Source organism: Nycticebus coucang, chromosome 5, assembly GCF_027406575.1.
Source record: "Nycticebus coucang isolate mNycCou1 chromosome 5, mNycCou1.pri, whole genome shotgun sequence".
Lineage (NCBI taxonomy): Eukaryota > Metazoa > Chordata > Mammalia > Primates > Lorisidae > Nycticebus > Nycticebus coucang.
Genome location: NC_069784.1, coordinates 75,768,856 through 75,785,883, shown reverse-complemented (window position 1 = coordinate 75,785,883; position 17,028 = coordinate 75,768,856). Strand labels below are relative to the sequence as shown.

The following is a 17,028-nucleotide window of genomic DNA, read 5'->3' as shown; positions in this document are numbered from 1 at the left end:
TTTCCCCTGATATTACAAATAGAAATAGATTTTATTTGATCACTTTCCTATTTCACTTACATAACTTGATGGCAATCTTTGTTTTGATTAAATTACTTGGTCATGAATGGTGCATTGGGATGCACGGTATCTCTAATATTCAGGCAGTACAGCAGGACACATTGGTTTTGAACACTCTTGTCTATCTTCTACCATTTGAGGGCTTTGGATGGTTTAGCAAAATTAAAACGTTCAAGCCTGTGGGTCTTTCAGCAAGGACAGTTGTGCAGTCAGTCACAGTGAGGATCTGGCCAGGAGCTGCACTGTCTGACCTGGGAACTCCACAGCTGTTCATGGTGTTGTTGTGGTGTCAATGCCATGTGCTTTCTGATTAAAGAAAGGCTACAGTGTTATGTCTGCCACCAGACTCTTAGCAATGATGTAAAAACTACTGACCTCCTTTCATATGGTTTCATTGAAGTCTATGACAGTATAGTGGAAGAATATATTTTTGATGAATACAGTACTAAAGGGATCATTTGTGTTGACATTGTGAATTTTTTCATATAAAAAATCAAACTTGGGAGGCGCCTGTGGCTCAGTGAGTAGGGCGCCGGCCCCATATGCCGAGGGTGGCGGGTTCAAACCCAGCCCCGGCCAAACTGCAACAAAAAAAAAAAAAAAAAAAATCAAACTTACGGGCGGTGCCTATGGCCCAATGGATGGGGTGCCGGCCCCATGTACTGAGGGTAGTGGGTTCGAACCCGGCCCCGGCCAAACTGCAACAAAAAAAATGGCCAAGTGTTGTGGCGGGTGCCTGTGGTCCTGGCTACTTAGGAGGCTGAGGCAGGAGAATTGCCTAAGCTCAAGGATTTGGAGGTTGCTGTGAACTGTGATGCCGCAGCACTCTACCGAGAGTTAATGAGTGAGATTCTGTCTCAAAAAAATAAAAAATAGAAAAAGAAATCAATTTACTATTTTTTTTTTCTTTTAGAGACAGTCTCACTTTGTCACTCTTGGTAGAGTGCTGTGGCATCACAGCTCACAGCAACCTCCAACTCCTGGGCTTTGGCGATTCTCTTGCCTCAGTCTCCTGAGTAGCTGGGACTACAGGCGTCTGCCACAACACCCAGCTATTTTTTGTTGCAGTTTGGCCCAAGCCGGGTTTGAACCCAGCACCTTCAGTATATGGGGCCAGTGTCCTACCCACTGAGCCACAGGTGCTACCCTAGAAGCAGTTTTTTTATAGGCAGTCTTTTCAACTTACAAATTTATGCTTTGCTTTTTTCCTTATGATTTGAGATGTTATTAAATTAATGATATGTAGTATTTATCTTAAAGGTATACCATTTTAATACACTGTTGGATAGAATTATTTTAAAGGCAGAATATCTCAGCTAACTTAAACTACATTCTTTGCATTATTTTTGAAGGAAGTTTAAGACTTGAAATAGTTGGCTGAGTGTGGTGGCTCACACCTGTAATCCTAGCACTCTGGAAGGCTGAGGCAGGTGAATTGTCTGAACTCACCAGTTGGAGACCAGCCTGAGCCAGAGCAAGACCCCGTCTCTTTAAAAAAACAAACAAACAAAAAGAAAAATAGCTGGGCATTGTGGCAGGCGCCTGTAGTCCCGGCTATTCAGAAGGCTGAGGCAAGAGAATCACTGGAGCCCAAGAGTTTGAGGTTGCTATGAGCAGTGACGCCATGGCACTCTACTAAAAGGCAACAAAGTGAGATTCTGTCTCAAAAAAAAAAAAAAAAAAACTTGAAATAGTTGAACCTTGACACTGCTAATTGATTAATGTGATGCAGGTGTTAGCAGCTCCAAAGTCTTAGGTTTTGAACTATTTAGGTTAAAAGAAAAACATCTAACAAGGAGAGGTTGTATATAGACTTAAATTTATTCATTTTATTCAACTTGAATTACCTATTAACTCAAAGTATTTAGAGCAGGGAACATAAATTCATGGTTAGAATAGAATGAAAAAGTTGGCTCGGGGCCTGTGGCTCAAGCGGCTAAGCCGCCAGGCACATACACTTGAGCTGGCAGGTTCGAATCCAGCCTGGGCCCCCCAAACAACAATGATGGCTGTAACCAAAAAATAGCCAGGTGTTGTGACGGGCACCTGTAGTCCCAGCTACTTGGGAGGCAGAGGCAAGAGAATCTCTTGAGTCCAGGAGTTGGAGGTTGCTATGAGCTGTGATGCTACAGCACTCTACCCAGGGTACAGCTTGAGGCTGTATCTCAAAAAAAAAAAAATAGAATGAAAAAGTCTAATACTTAAGTTAATAGCCTAAATAATTTCAGTGTTTATATTCATAGAGTGTAGTATTATAGCTTTTTAAAGGAGTGATATCACATTTCAGAATATAGCAAAGGCTCATTAAACCATACAAAAAGTTATGAATTAGTAAAATGTTTTAAAAAAATTTATAGACTTCTAGATTGAGTTAGAGGTCTCATATTTAGTTGCTTGAATGTTTAATGAAATATTTAAGGGAAACATGGGTATTTATTGGCATTTTAAAGTCTATTAACTATTTCTCCCACATGGAATTTTTTCAGTGTGTAAGGTTATATTCAAATTATATCAAGTTTCAAATTTATTGAGTTTGAATTAGGCTATTTCAATATTTAATAGCTTCTAGGAGATATTAGCATGTAAGTATTTCAGGAGAGTGTGATATGGTATGGATTGTTTACTTTTATAACCTACTTTGTAAATATTTAAGTGTTTTGAATCTTGCAATTTACTACCCACACATAGTAAAGCTTTCATAGTTGACCAGCTCCCTATATTGACCACTTCTTAAAGTTAATTTTCAGAGATTGGACATGCACCACATGTACATATGCATATATCAGGCCTGGTTCCTTATGGTGACCATCTCTATATGTTGACCAGTTATAGTCCCTCAGGTGGTCAACTTACAGAGGTTCTACTGTATATTAATATATACACAGTTTAAAGCATACCAATCATTTGTGACTATTCCCCATCACTACCCCTAAAAATAGCTAAAAAATAGAATACTATTAATTGTGCCTTAGAAGCTAGTGTTTTTTTTGTTGTTTTTTTTTTGTTTGTTTTTTGCAGCTTTTGGCCGGGGCTGGGTTTGAATCTGCCACCTCTGGCATATGGGGCTGGCGCCCTACTCTTCTGAGCCACAGGCACCGCCCAGAAGCTAGTGTTCTTTTTAAAACACTCTTCTTCCCTCTTTTTCCCACTATTTTGACCTTTGCATATTCCATTGCTTTTAAAACTACCTATGTATGCCTAAACAATTAAAACTTTAGTTTTGCAATACCATGGAAAGCCAAAAGCTCCTAATGTCCTAATGAAGGGCAGCAAGGGTCTATGGATCAGGTCAGCATAGTCTAGCATCACCTTCTCAGTGTTCACAGGACTTCTTCCCGTGGAAGTTAGAGGGCAAGATCATGAGTGTTCTCAGCCAGGCTCATCAGAGTACCTGGCAGGGGTGTAGGAGAGACTAGGCACTCGCTGTGTGGTTTATAAAAGGCTACAGCTGCTTTGTGTTTTCTGCTTTTGAGTTCGTTGTCTCCTACCTCTTGGTCAAAGCGGACCAGTTCTGAGGGATGATGTGTCCTCTGCTGATGTGGGCAGCAGTATGTGGACAGAGCAACATTGGCAGTTCCTTCTCTATGTATTCTGCTCTCAGATTAAAAACGTGGTCCAGTGGCAGAGGGAATCTGGGTGTTCTGTCTGACTCAGGTCTCACTGCTGCAGTCCAGACTGGTCACCTCCCAGAGCTGACGCGCTGGTGTCACTCTGGGGCTCCTCCTCAGTGTGCTCCTGGGGCTCCCTTTGTCTCCTGCTGTGTCCGTATCCCATGTCATCTTTCTTGGTTTTACATTCTTTTTCTTTATTCAAAAGGTAGAATGTAATACTACATATATGCAGACCTTTCTGCACTTTGCCTTTCCACTTAATGTGTTCTTTCTATATCAGAAGATAAGCAGATAATATCAAATTGCCTGCCAGACATAGGGAGGACTGTACAATTTTCACTTCTCCCAGCAACAAACTGTAAGAAAATCTGTTTCTAGCCTCATCGAAAGACCGTTTCATCAAATTTTTTAATTTTTTACCAATCTGATAGAAAAATAGTATCTCAGGGTAATTTTTGCTTGCATTTCTCTTTTTGAAAACTGAGCTTCTTCATGTGTTCTTTTTTGCCCTTTTCCTCCTGGTTTCTGGTCTCTTGCTTGTCTCTGTAGACTTTTCTTTACATAGGTTTGGAAACATTCTCTCCCTACTATGTGCTTGGATTTTGCCTATATGGTGGCAATGTTTTTATTTAAATAAAGTTAAAATTTATGTTTTTGCTTTTAATAACTTTTTAGGCTTCTGGATATTGAGTTACAGATAAAAAAGATATCCTACTGCAAGGTTATAAAGGAATCTCCTCATACTTTATTCTAGTACATTTATGATTCACTTTTAGTTTTAAAACCTTGATCCATTTGAAGTTTGTCCTGTTCCCAGGATGCTTTTCCCCCATATAGCCACACTGTAGGTATCTGGACTGTGTAGTACAGTTTCCCCACACTGTAATTGTGCTGATTTTTCATATGTATTTGGGTTTTCTGAAGTTGTCTCTGGTTCTTTTTGTCTGAGTACACTTTACTAAGGCTTTAATGCATTTTAATAAATTTAATAGGACCAGTCATCCCTCAACACTTCCCCCTAACAGAGTTTTCATTGTTATTCTTACTTTTCCATATCTGGTTTAGAATCGCTCTCTCCCTGGGTGGTGCCTGTGGCTCAAGAAGTAGGGCACTGGCCCTATATACCAGGGGTGGCGGGTTCAAACCCAACCCCAGCCAAAAACTACAAAAAAAAAAAAAAAAAAGAATTGCTCTGTCCCTTCATCCTTCCCCTTAAAACCAAAACACCGAACTGTTGGTATTTTTATTGAAATTATGTTAAATTTATAAATATGGGGAAAAGACTGAAATATATGTAATGCTCCATCCTATCAAAGAACATGGTCCATCTTTCCTTTCGATCAGGTTTTCTTTTGTGTCTTTGAATAGTGTGTTAACGTTTTTCTCACTTAGATCTTAAATGTTTAAGTTTATCCCTGGATATTTTTTTAGTTACTCTTATAAGTGGTGTATTTTCTTCTAGATCTCCTGGGTTTTTTGTGTGAACACTATTGACTTCATATTTATATATCCTATCATATTTATCTATCCTATCATATTTATGTTTCTCTTATTATAGTTTTTATTACTACTTTTGCTTTTCCAGGTAAACAGTCACATCATTGACAAATAATTTTATTTTCCTTGGCACTTTGTCATTTATACCCTAGATTTATTTTTCCTTCCAAATGCATCACGGGACCTCTGTTACAATGTTAGAGAATGGTAGTGAATGGGGAAATGAGGAGACACCAACTCTTTTCTGATAACATTTTTCTTAGTCTATTGATGGTTTATTAATAGGTTTCCTAATAGTCCTGCATTATTAGAATAAAAGCTACTTGGTCATATGTACTTATAATATACTGCTGTATTCTGTTATTTAGAATGTTTTCATAAGTGTTGTTGGTGTGCTGTGTTACTAGGTTTTTTGTTTTTTCTTAAGACTTCAATTGTGATTCTGGTATCTTAGGGATTTTTTTTTTATTATTAAATCACAGCTGTGTACATTAATGCAAACATGGGACACCATACACTGGTTTTATATACAATTTGACATATTTTCATCATATTGGTTAACATCGCCTTCCTGGCATTTTCTTAGTTATTGTGTTAAGACATTTATATTCTACATTTAGTAAGTTTCACATGTACCCTTGTAAGATGCACAGTAGGTGTGGTCCCACCAATCACCCTCCCTCCACCCATCCTCCCACCTCTCCCCCTCCCTTTCCCCTTTCCCCATATTCTTAGGTTCTAATTGGGTTAAATTAGTTTCATAGTAGGGCTAAGTACATTGGATACTTTTTCTTCCATTGATCTTAGGGGTTTTTAAATAAGTGTTATACTTCATATCAGTAATTAGGAAATTTCCCTTAGTGGCATTTCTCTGAAATTGTTGGAGCCAGGAGATTTTTATAAGGAGTGCTATTTAACAATGTTTTTTTTTTTTTTCCTGTAATAATTGGAAGACTTTGTTTTTTCTGGGATTTCTTTTTTATTTTATTTTGAGACAGAGTCTCACTATGTCACCCTGGGTAGAGTACCGTGGTGTCACAGCAACCTCAAACTTTGGGCTCAAGCGATTCTCTTGCCTCAGCCTCCCAAGTAGCTGGGACTATTGGCACCTGCCACAACGCCTGGCTGTTTTTTGGTTATAGTTGTCATTGTTTGGCAGGCCCAGGTTGGATTCGAATTCACCAACTCCTGTGTATGTGGCTGGTGCCCTAGCTGCTGAGCTACAGGCACCAAGCCCGGGGTTAATTTTGATAATTTTGTTTTCAAGGAAAGTCTCTTCTAAATTTTCAACTAGTTATGTGAGAGTTGAGCAAAGTGGTCTTTCATGGTTACTGATAATTTGTCAGAGGTTTCTCTCAGTTCTTAGATATTAGGCTTTTTACCCTTATCTTACGATTAGCTAATAGGTTTATTTATCCCCATAGAAAGAATAAGCTTTTGATTGAGCTCTTCTACTTTTATCTTCATTACTACTTCTGCTTGTATTCAGTTTTGATGTCCTTTTTCTAAATTTATAAATTGGATGCCAATCCATTTGTTTTAAATATTTAAATCCATTGAAAATAAAAACTGAAATTTCTTAACACTGGGAAGTATCTTGGATTCTGAGGTGTAGTGCTTTTTATTCTCTGGGAAGTCTGCATTTTGAGTTTAATTTATCTTTGACTTTTAACAGAGATGAGATCTCACTGTGTTTAAGACAGAGTATAATAGCTATGCACAGACCTGGTCATGGCTCACTTGCAGACTTGAACTTTGAGCCTTAATGTCCTGAGTGAGTGGGTGTACGGCATGCACCACCATGCGCGGCTCTAGACAATTTAACAACAGAATCTTATATCAAGTATCACTTTCGCACCCAAGAATATAGTTCAGACAATGGTTTTACATATTAAAACCTGTGATCAAGACTTTAAAAATATCTTTTATTAAAAAAAAATCTTTTATTCACAAGCTTGCCCTATATCCTACTATCACAATGTCAGAGAAGGCAAAATTTTTCCACTAATTTGGGGTACAGTTAGTGTAAAAGGTGATTAAACAAATTTTTGTTCTTGGAATACATAGTTTTGTTGCATTCTGAAGGTTTCTGTGATATTGAATCTTTCCTTGCTATTGAATCTTCTTGCTGTGTATGTTAATTGATATTCTAGACTTTAATCACATGTATGGATAAGTCATTTTATATAGAACTCATAGTGATCATCTTGATAGATTCTTGTATGTGAAGAAAACCTTAACATCTTATATAACTACTTTTTTGATCTTGATTAAAGAATGTCATTTTAGCAAGACGTGAGCCCCGTGCCTGTTATACCAGTGATTTGGAAGGCTGGGATAGGATTAAGGCCAGGAATTCAATACCAGCCTGGGCAACATAGTTAGACTTTCTCTCAAAAAGGGCATGGTGGCCCATGACAGTAGTTCCAGCTACTCAAGAGGCTGAGGCAGGACCACTTGAGTCCGGGACTTGGAAGCTACAGTGAGCTATGATTGTGACTGCACTACAGTCTAGGTGTCTTTAAAAAAAAAAAAAAAAGGCAGAGAGTGAATGGGTGGCTGCTTGCTTTTTGTAGACTAAGTGATTAAAAATACTCTAAGCCCAAGAGAGAACCTAAACATTGGAACTTTGACTCTTAGGAGAATTTGGCATTAGAGAGATGAAAGAAAGGATATTTGTTTGTTTGTTTTTTAATTCAATCATTCTATTTTTAAACTGGGGAACTAAGAACCACAGTGTTTTAAAGCTCTCTTACTAAGAGTATGATGGCTGAGTTAATTATTAACTTTGTCTTACAGAGAATACAAGCTAGCATTCTAAAAGCATTTAACAACCCAACTACTAAAACTGCTGATGATGAAACTAGAAAAAAAGTTAAAGGTATGTCCACTCTTTGTTAATTTTCTTCTAGGAAAAAGTTTTAAATTTCTGTTCAGGGGTTGAGGGAAAGAACTGAGCATTATGTAAACTAATCCTCTAAAGTAGCACCTTTAAGAGGAGTGTACACTTCAGTGTCTGGAAGATAACTCTGTGGGGCATACAAGGAAAATGTGTATCCATGTAAATTTATAAAAATCAAACTGATATCAGATGTACTGATTTGATACTGTTGCCTTTACGTGAGGCCTTCTAAGATTTGAAAGGTTTGAAAGCAGCTCCCTCACTTGGAAGTTCACGTTGGTCATATTGTATCATCTTGGAGTTGACTTGTGTTTGTGCCAGTGAACTTAGGGATGTTCTCTATGCTCCAAAGACGCCTGTGTAGACGTCACTTATTGAAGAGGGTACTAATGAGTTGAGCCTAAGTGCAGTATGTCTATTCCTAGTGTGTGTTTGTCAGTCAAGATATAAGGCACAACATGATTATCTAATCAAAGCCGATTATTTACAATTATCAATACCGTACTGTGGGTTTATATCTTATGATAGTAGCAGTTTACCATAAGTGTATAGTCTGCCTTGATATTAACTCACATTAGCATGAAATCATCATTAAAATATTTTTAAACATTTGTATTTTTATTACTGTTCTAACTTCTACTTATAGTTTTATAAGGTACATACTGTCTGTAATTTGTAAACATACGTTCCTTGTTATTGTACACTCTAAAACTGTTATAGTTTTAAGTAGTTAAGTTTTTTGCTTTAAGCACGAAATGAAGTTTATAGAGTAAGATGTGAGTTTACAGAGCAAGATGATTGCCACAGATGAAAATGGGCCCCTTGTAGTAAGAAAAACCAAGGGTTCAAGGTTTTTAAAAATGTAGTCTCGGGCGGCACCTGTGGCTCAGTGAGTAGGACGCCAGCCCCATATGCCGAGGGTGGCGGGTTCAAACCCAGCCCCGGCCAAACTGCAACCAAAAAATAGCTGGGCGTTGTGGTGGGCGCCTGTAGTCCCAGCTGCTCGGGAGGCTGAGGCAAGAGAATCGCTTAAGCCCAAGAGTTAGAGGTTGCTGTGAGCCGTGTGACGCCACAGCACTCTACCAAGGGCGGTACAGCGAGACTCTGTCTCTACAAAAAAAAATAAATAAAAATAAAAATAAAAATGTAATCTCAAGGTTTGATGTCTGTAGCTCATGGTTAGGGCGCCAGCCACATGCACCTCCCCAGGCCTGCTAAACAACAATGACAACAACAAATAGCCGGGCGTTATGGTGGGCACCTGAAGTCCCAGCTACTTGGGAGGCTGAGGCAAGAGAATTGCTCAAGCCCAAGAGTTTGAGGTTTCTGTGAGCTATGACACTACAGCACTCTACAGAGAGCAACATGGTGAGACTCTGTCCAAAAAAAAAAAGGTAGTCTCAAGTATGTTTTGTTCTGGGAGGCACCTGTGGCTCAGTGAGTAGGGCGCTGGCCCCATATACTGAGGGTGGCGGGTTCAAAACAGGCCCCCGCCGAACTACAACAACAACAAAAAAATAGCCAGATGTTGTGGCGGGCACCTGTAGTCCCAGCTACTTGGGAGGCTGAGGCAAGAGAATCGCTTAAGCCCAAGAGTTTAGGGTTGCTGTGAGCTGTGTGATGCCATGGCACTCTACTGAGGGGGATAAAGTGAGACTCTGTCTCAAAAAAAAAAAAAAAGGAAGAAAAAAAAAAAAGTATGCTTTGTTATTTCGTGTTGAGATAGTGCCATCTAGTGCATATGTAAAATAACAGCCCAGTTCTTTCTTTTCCTGGTTTCATAATCTTTTCTACTCAGTCCCTTATAGAATTTTTCTTAATGAAACATCTTAATTTACCATGATATTTCTAAATTATCTTTGTAATGTCTACTGATACATTCAGAAATATATGCTGTCATTCAGTGCTTCAAGTAATGTTTTAAATGTAAATACTTATATGCAACTTAAAAATACAGGCATGAAATAGATGAAATAGACAGAAAGGAGTGAATAGGTTTGTTAATATACTCCCCCCATGGTTTATAATGGAAATTTTAAAATTTTTATTAAAATGGTATAATACCTTGTACCTATCACCCAGCTGAAACTACATTCATGGTTTATTACATGTAATCAATTTTCTCCCAACCCCAGACTTTTTTTTTTTTTTTTTTTTTTTTTTTGGCCGGGGCTGGGCTTGAACCCGCCACCTCTGGCATATGGGACCGGCGCCCTACCCGTTGAGCCACAGGCGCCGCCCGACCCCAGACTTTTTTTAAAAGCAAATCATTGGCATAGTTTTACAAGTATTTCCTAAGAAGAATAGTTTAAACTTTTTTTTTTTTTTTTTTTTTTTTGTAGAGACAGAGTCTCACTTTATGGCCCTCCGTAGAGTGCTGTGGCCTCACACAGCTCACAGCAACCTCCAACTCCTGGGCTTAAGCGATTCTCTTGCCTCAGCCTCCTGAGCAGCTGGGACTACAGGCGCCCACCACAACGCCCGGCTATTTTTTGGTTGCAGTTTGGCCAGGGCCAGGTTTGAACCTGCCACCCCCAGTATATGGGGCCGGCGCCTTACCGACTGAGCCACAGGCGCCGCCCAGTTTAAACTTTTTTTTACATCCGTAGCTGACACCTCTCTACATTGACCACCTCCTTAAGTTGACTTAATTTCATAGACTGGACATGCACCACACATACACATCAGTACAGCAGGCCTAGTTTCTTATGTTGTGCACCTTCATATGCTGACCAATTTGTTATGGTCCCTTGGGTGCTCAACTTACAGAGGTTCTACTGTACATGTATAATCAACTGAGTTCTTAATTGCCTATGTTAATTCCTTAAAATATGCTTATTTACTTGTCTCTTATGACTCATTCTCATAGTTATGGTCCTGGCATCTGTAGTCCTGCAAGCGTAATCTCCTTTGCCAATCTTTTACCTCTAAGTTAGATACAAGGCTTTTTACTCCTACAGGTTTAGTGGGAGCAGTTGAGGTGTGGTATGAGTGGTGGTTATTGGTCTGTTTATTTTGCCTCTGAAGTTTAAGAACAGTTTCTTTCTTAAAGACGACAGTAGTTGGTAACTGTATTTCCACTGCAGAATTGTAAAGGAGAACAACATAACACCATACATACAGTAAACTGTATTATTAAATGTGGTACAGGATATCCACTTTATGAAAATTACGTTTGCAACAGAAAGTAGCATGTTACACTATTGGATGGTTGACATGTCGTTTGCCTTAAAAACTATCATTTTTACAGCATATGGAAAAGAAGGCATGAAAATGAACTTCATAGATCGAATCTTTATTGGCGAATTAACTAGCACAGTCATGTGTGAAGAATGTGCAAATGTAGGTATTTTGGAATTCACTTCATGGAATGGATTATAATCACATTTTGTATTTCCCTTCACATATAATTGTTGGCAATCATTTTTTAAATTTGTGACAGATAACTAGTGTTTTTAAAAGACTTTCAAAGATTATTATACCCTAGGTTCCTAGAATGTAAACGTGATTTATAATTTAAGCGTGTTTATGTATGTATGTATTTTTCCTCATGACATACCTGTGAGGAAATATTGTAATGTGTTAGCTACCCGTTTGGATTGAAGTGAGAGAAGAACTTCAAGGGCTGGGCACTAAAGGCTGACACCTGTAATCCTAGCACTCCGGGAAGCCAAGGTGGGTGGATCACCTGAGCTCACGAGTTCAAGACCAGCCCGAGTGAGACCCAGACTCTCTCTAAAAAATAGCCCGGCATTGTGGCAAGCGCCTGTATGTCCCAGCTACTTGGGAGGCTGAGGCAAGTGAATTGCTTGAGCCCAAGAGTTTGAGGTTGCTGTGAACTGTGATGCAGCACCATGCCACCCTTGTGACAAAGTGAAATTGTCTCAAAAAAAAAAAAAAAACACTTCAGTGAAGAGTAACTATGTTACATTGCCATGCTCTAAAATGTGATACACATACCAATAGAAGTAATTTAACGTAGTAAAATAGTTATATATTTGATTTATAGTTTATATTTAAATGACTTTTTAAAGTTTCTGTACTGAGACATGATTCATCTTTGAATTTAGTGATAACTTTTTGATATTTTGAACATCATCTTTAATAGCTTAAAATATGTGTACATTTTTATAGATTTTATAATTGCTTGGTAAAGAATATTTCTGAACATGTATGGCTTAGAATACGAGAGGTTTGCATTTTGTCAGATTTTAATGGTAGAAGAGTCTTTATGTCCATTTTCCTGTCTCAGGTTATAGAGTACTTTAGTCTTATAAACAGGATTATAAATAATATATCCTTCTAGCCTATTATGTGGAAGCACAGAATGTGCTGCAAACATGATTACTTAAATGTATATTTGATAAAGAAGTTGATTTCTCTCATAAGGTAGAGAGTATCTTTTAAAGCAAATAATTTTAAGGAATCTATAAAACATAGCCAAGCTCTGTCCTTTACATGACTTTCTCTTAACATTTCATATTTTATGTTATGGCTTAAGTTCATCAAATGTTTAGTCTCTTCAGTTTATTAAACTGTTTTGAAAGAAAAAAAAATTTTTTTTTTTTTTTTAAACATTCTCTTTGTCACCCTGGGTAGAGTGCTATGGCATCATAGCTCACAGTAACCTTAAACTCTTGGGCTCAAGCGATCCCCTTGCCTTAGCCTCCCAAGTAGCTGGTACTACTGGTGCCTGCCACAACACCCAGATATCTTTTTAGAGAGTGGGTCTTGCTCTTGCTCAGGCTGATTTCAAACCCATGAGTTCAGGTGATCCACCCACCTCAGCCTCTCAGAGTGCTAAGATTACAGGCATGAGCCACTGCACCTGGCTATTTTAAAATTTTAAATGTTACAAGTTATATTGACTAACCTGTCATGATATGATTGTGTTCATTGAAGTTTTGAAATATTGTTTTGATTAACAATGCAATAGTGCAATACTGAAATCACTATTTATTCCAGGAACATTTTTTAATTTAAAATTCTAGGTAAGGTTGGGTGCAGTGGCTCACACCTGTAATCCTAGCACTCTGGGAGGCCCAGGTGGGTAGATCACCTGAGCTCATGAGTTCAAGACCAGCCTTAGCCAGAGCGAGACCCCATCTTTAAAAATAGCTGGGCCTTGTGTCAGGCACCTATAGTCCCAGCTACTTGGGAGGCTGAGGCAAGAGAATAGCTTGAGCCCAAGAGTTTGAGGTTGCTGTGAGATGTGACACTGTGCACTCTGTGGAAGGTGACAAAGTGAGACTGTCTCAAAAAAGAAAAGAAAAGAATAAAAATATTCTAGGTAGCCTGGGAAATGTGGTTTCTTTCAAGTATTAAAATTCTAACTGAGGTTCTCAATGTTTTCTTTTTAAGATCTCCACAGTGAAAGATCCTTTCATTGATATTTCACTTCCTATAATAGAAGAAAGGGTAAGGAAAAAACTAATTAGGCTTTTGTGAAGACCATGTATTCGCTTTAGATCTTTGAGTGTTATCAGATATGAGAATCACCATTTTTATATGTAGTTGAGTTTGTACAGTGTGTGTGATACCAGGGGTTTGAGGACACAAAGCATCAAGAGGTGTAAACCTTTATGCTTTATATTTTAAGAAAACATATTTTCAAAGAAAAATCCTTTATATATATATTTTAAGTGAGTTAGAAATTAAGATGATGTCCAGAATTTCTAAAGTTTTCGTGTTATGTACATGCATTTACACAGGTTTCCAAGCCTTTACCTTTGGGAAGAATGAGATACAGGAGTTTACAGGAGCCAGATCACACCCCATGCAGTGCCACTGTCACCACAGAAAACAGTCATCAGCCCAGAACCATCAAGAAGCATTCCTCTAAAGATAAGGTAAACCGTCAGCATCTGTTATACTTTTTTGTTGTTGTTGTTTGTTTGTTTGTTTTTAACACTTTTGAAAAGTTTCAAGTGTATAAAAGTAGAGAAAATACTGGAATACTGGCTCGGTGAGGCGGTGCCTGTGACTCAGTGGGTAGGGCGCCAGCCCCATATACCGAGGGTGGCAGGTTTGAACCCAGCCCTGGCCAAACTGCAACAAAAAAAGCCGGGTGCCTGTAGTCCCAGCTACTTGGGAGGCTGAGACAAGAGAATCACCTAAGCCCAAGAGTTGGAGGTTGCTGTGAACTGTGACACCATGGCACTCTACCCAGGGCAAGAGGGTGAGACTCTGTCTCAAAAAAAAAAAATAATAATAATACTGCTCAGTGGTTAGGGTGCCAGCCACATACACTGGGGCTGGTGGGGGATTGAACCTGGCTCCGACCTGCTGAACAACGACAACTGCAACAGAAAAATAGCCGGGCATTGTGGCAGACAACTGTAGACCCGGCTACTTGGGAGGCTGAGGCAAGAGAATTGCTTAAGCCCAAGAGTTTAGGTTGCTGTGAGCTGCGACATCACAGCACTCTACAGAGGGCAACATACCCGTTTTCCCTACACTGTCTTTATTTTAAGGTGTGCTCCCAAAGATGCTCTAGGTCTTATTTTCAGGGGATGTCTTATCTTTCCTGTAAGTAGGTCTTATTTTCAGAGGATGTCTTATTTTCGGGAAAACAGGGTAGTAGACTCTGTCCATCCCCCCCCACCCAAAAAGTAGAGAAAATAGTATTAAAGGGCCGTGGCATTAGGAAGGTTGAGAACCTCTGGTCTAGTAAATGCTCACGTGCTTATTTCTCAGCTTCGTGGTTATCACCACCTGGCTAATCATGGATTTGCTGTGTCTGTCTCAGTCTCCCCCTTTCTCATCCCAGATTATCTTTTCAAAGATTATTTTTTAAAATAAATCCCAAGTATGTATTTGGGATTATATGTTGGGATTATACTCCAATGTATCCCTATAAAACATAGTTTTTTAAAACTTCAGACTGAAGTCAGGTAGTATGATGTCCTCACTTTGCTCTTTCTGCTCAGGATTGCTTTGATTATTTGGGCCCTTTTTTGGCTCCATGTGAATTTGGGGATTATTTTTTCCTATTCCTGTGACCAATGTTATTGGTATTTAGATAGGCATTATATTGAATCTGTAGATTGCTTTGCGTAGTATGGTCATTTTAATTCATACTAATCCTTTATGATCCATGAACACAGGATGTCTTTCTATGACGCTATGACCAAAAAAGTTGGGGTTGGGCATGGTGGCTCATACCTGTAATCCCAGCACTGTGGGAGGCTGAGGTGGGTGGATCTCCTGAGCTTAAGGGTTCAAGACCAGCCTGACCCTGCCTCAAAAAAATAGCCAGACATTGTGGCGGGTGCCTGTAGTCCTGGCTATTCGGGAGGCTGAGGTGGTTCTCCATTGCTCAGTCTCCATTGTAGCATTGTTCTACAAAAGTTCTGTTTTCTTCACAAATGGGTAACCATTTTAGTTTTTTTCTTTTTTTCTTTTTTAGAGACAGTCTCACTTTATCACCCTCAGTAGAGTGCTGTAGCTCACAGCAACCTCCAACTCCTGGGTCTAGGCGATTCTCCTGTCTCAGCCTCCCGAGTAGCTGGGACTACAGGCGCCTGCCACAACGCCCAACTACTTTTTTGTTGCAGTTTGGCCGGGGCCAGATTTGAAGCAGGTGCCCTACCCACTGAGCTACAGGTGCCAATTATTTGCGGTTTGGCCGGGGCTGGGTTCAAACCTGCCACCCTTGGTATCATTTTAGTAAAGTTTTACTTTTAAATCGGAACTATGTTTTATTATATTTTCTGTTAATCTTAGTTTAGGTAGATTTAGGCAGTGGATCTCTGAGAAATAGTATTTACTTAATAACTGGAATGTTTAAATAAGACTTGCATTTATTTTCAATAAGGTCACAATATTCTTTTCTGAAAACACTGTTAACTTATAGAATCAACTAATTCATGACCGAAAACGCAAAAGAAAATCTTCATCTGGAGAAGAGAAAACCATTGTCATATACCGGAAAAATGAAAACCTTGAAATGAATGAGGATTCTCTAATCATTACAAGCATCAAGAATATTGAGTCACCCGCGAATGAAAGCCCCTGGGATGGCAGTGAAAAAGAAGCCGGCCTTTCTGAAAGCAGTATTGATGCTGACAGTGAAGCTTCGGAGTCTGAAAGTGCTTCCAGGCAGACCAGGCTGTCCAGATCCAGTTGTGGAGCCCGTGTGCACACGGGTGGACACCTGTGCCATTCATCAGTTGGGGAACTGCCACATACTAATGAGACTGACAGTGCTGGTGACATAGTGGCTGAGGCTGTTTCTCGACTTCATTTGAGCAGCACTGTAACGGGAGATAAAGATTTTGACGCAGAAAATCAGCCACTAAGTATCTTGAATAATTTATGTTCAAAGGAAAAGCATTTGATGTTTCACAGTCCCCAAGATGCTTTCCAGACCCTTTCTCAGAGCTATGTAACTACTTCTAAAGAATGTTCAGTTCAGTCCTGTCTCTATCAGTTTACATCTATGGAATTACTAATAGGGAATAATAAGCTTCTATGTGAGAATTGTACTGAAAAGAAACAGAAGTACCAAAAGGAAACAAGTTCTGCAGGTAAAACTTTCTATTTTTAAACTTTTTAGTATTGATAGATTATCTGACTGACTAGGGGGTTACAGATTTCAAACAGAGGAACCCAAACCTTGTCGTCTCCCATCCAAGTACTACCCAGTCCAGACCCTGCTTAGCTTTAGCGATCAGACAAGATTGCACGGATTCAGGGTAGTATGGCCTTAGACATTGAGAACCTTATCTTCCATACTTGAGCTGCTTGGGTACAGGGATTGTCTTAGTATCCTAAATACTCAGGCACAAATATGAATGACTGGGCAGAGTAGATTTGCAATAGATTTTTGTTCAAAATGAAAAGCAGGAAGTATACATCTCTGCCTTGGAAATGCAAATCCATATAATTTTATTTGAGAGACCTAGTATCCCTAAAATTCATAATTGTATCACTAGTGAGATTTATGATGAAATTAGG

At 39.1% G+C, this 17,028-nt stretch overlaps 1 protein-coding gene across 6 annotated transcripts in view; it reads left to right on the top strand.

Moving 5' to 3' along the window:
* USP45 (ubiquitin specific peptidase 45) overlaps window positions 1-17,028 on the top strand; it is a 79,223-nt gene that overhangs the window by 44,168 nt on the left and 18,027 nt on the right. For 5 of the 6 annotated variants that reach the window (XM_053592326.1, XM_053592327.1, XM_053592329.1 and 2 more), the window contains 5 exons: window positions 7,968-8,049; window positions 11,321-11,412; window positions 13,432-13,488; window positions 13,782-13,919; window positions 15,926-16,598. In XM_053592326.1, coding sequence (XP_053448301.1) covers window positions 7,968-8,049; window positions 11,321-11,412; window positions 13,432-13,488; window positions 13,782-13,919; window positions 15,926-16,598 — 1,042 coding nt within the window. The remainder of the gene's footprint in view (window positions 1-7,967; window positions 8,050-11,320; window positions 11,413-13,431; window positions 13,489-13,781; window positions 13,920-15,925; window positions 16,599-17,028) is intronic. The other variant, XM_053592328.1, reaches the window with a different exon arrangement.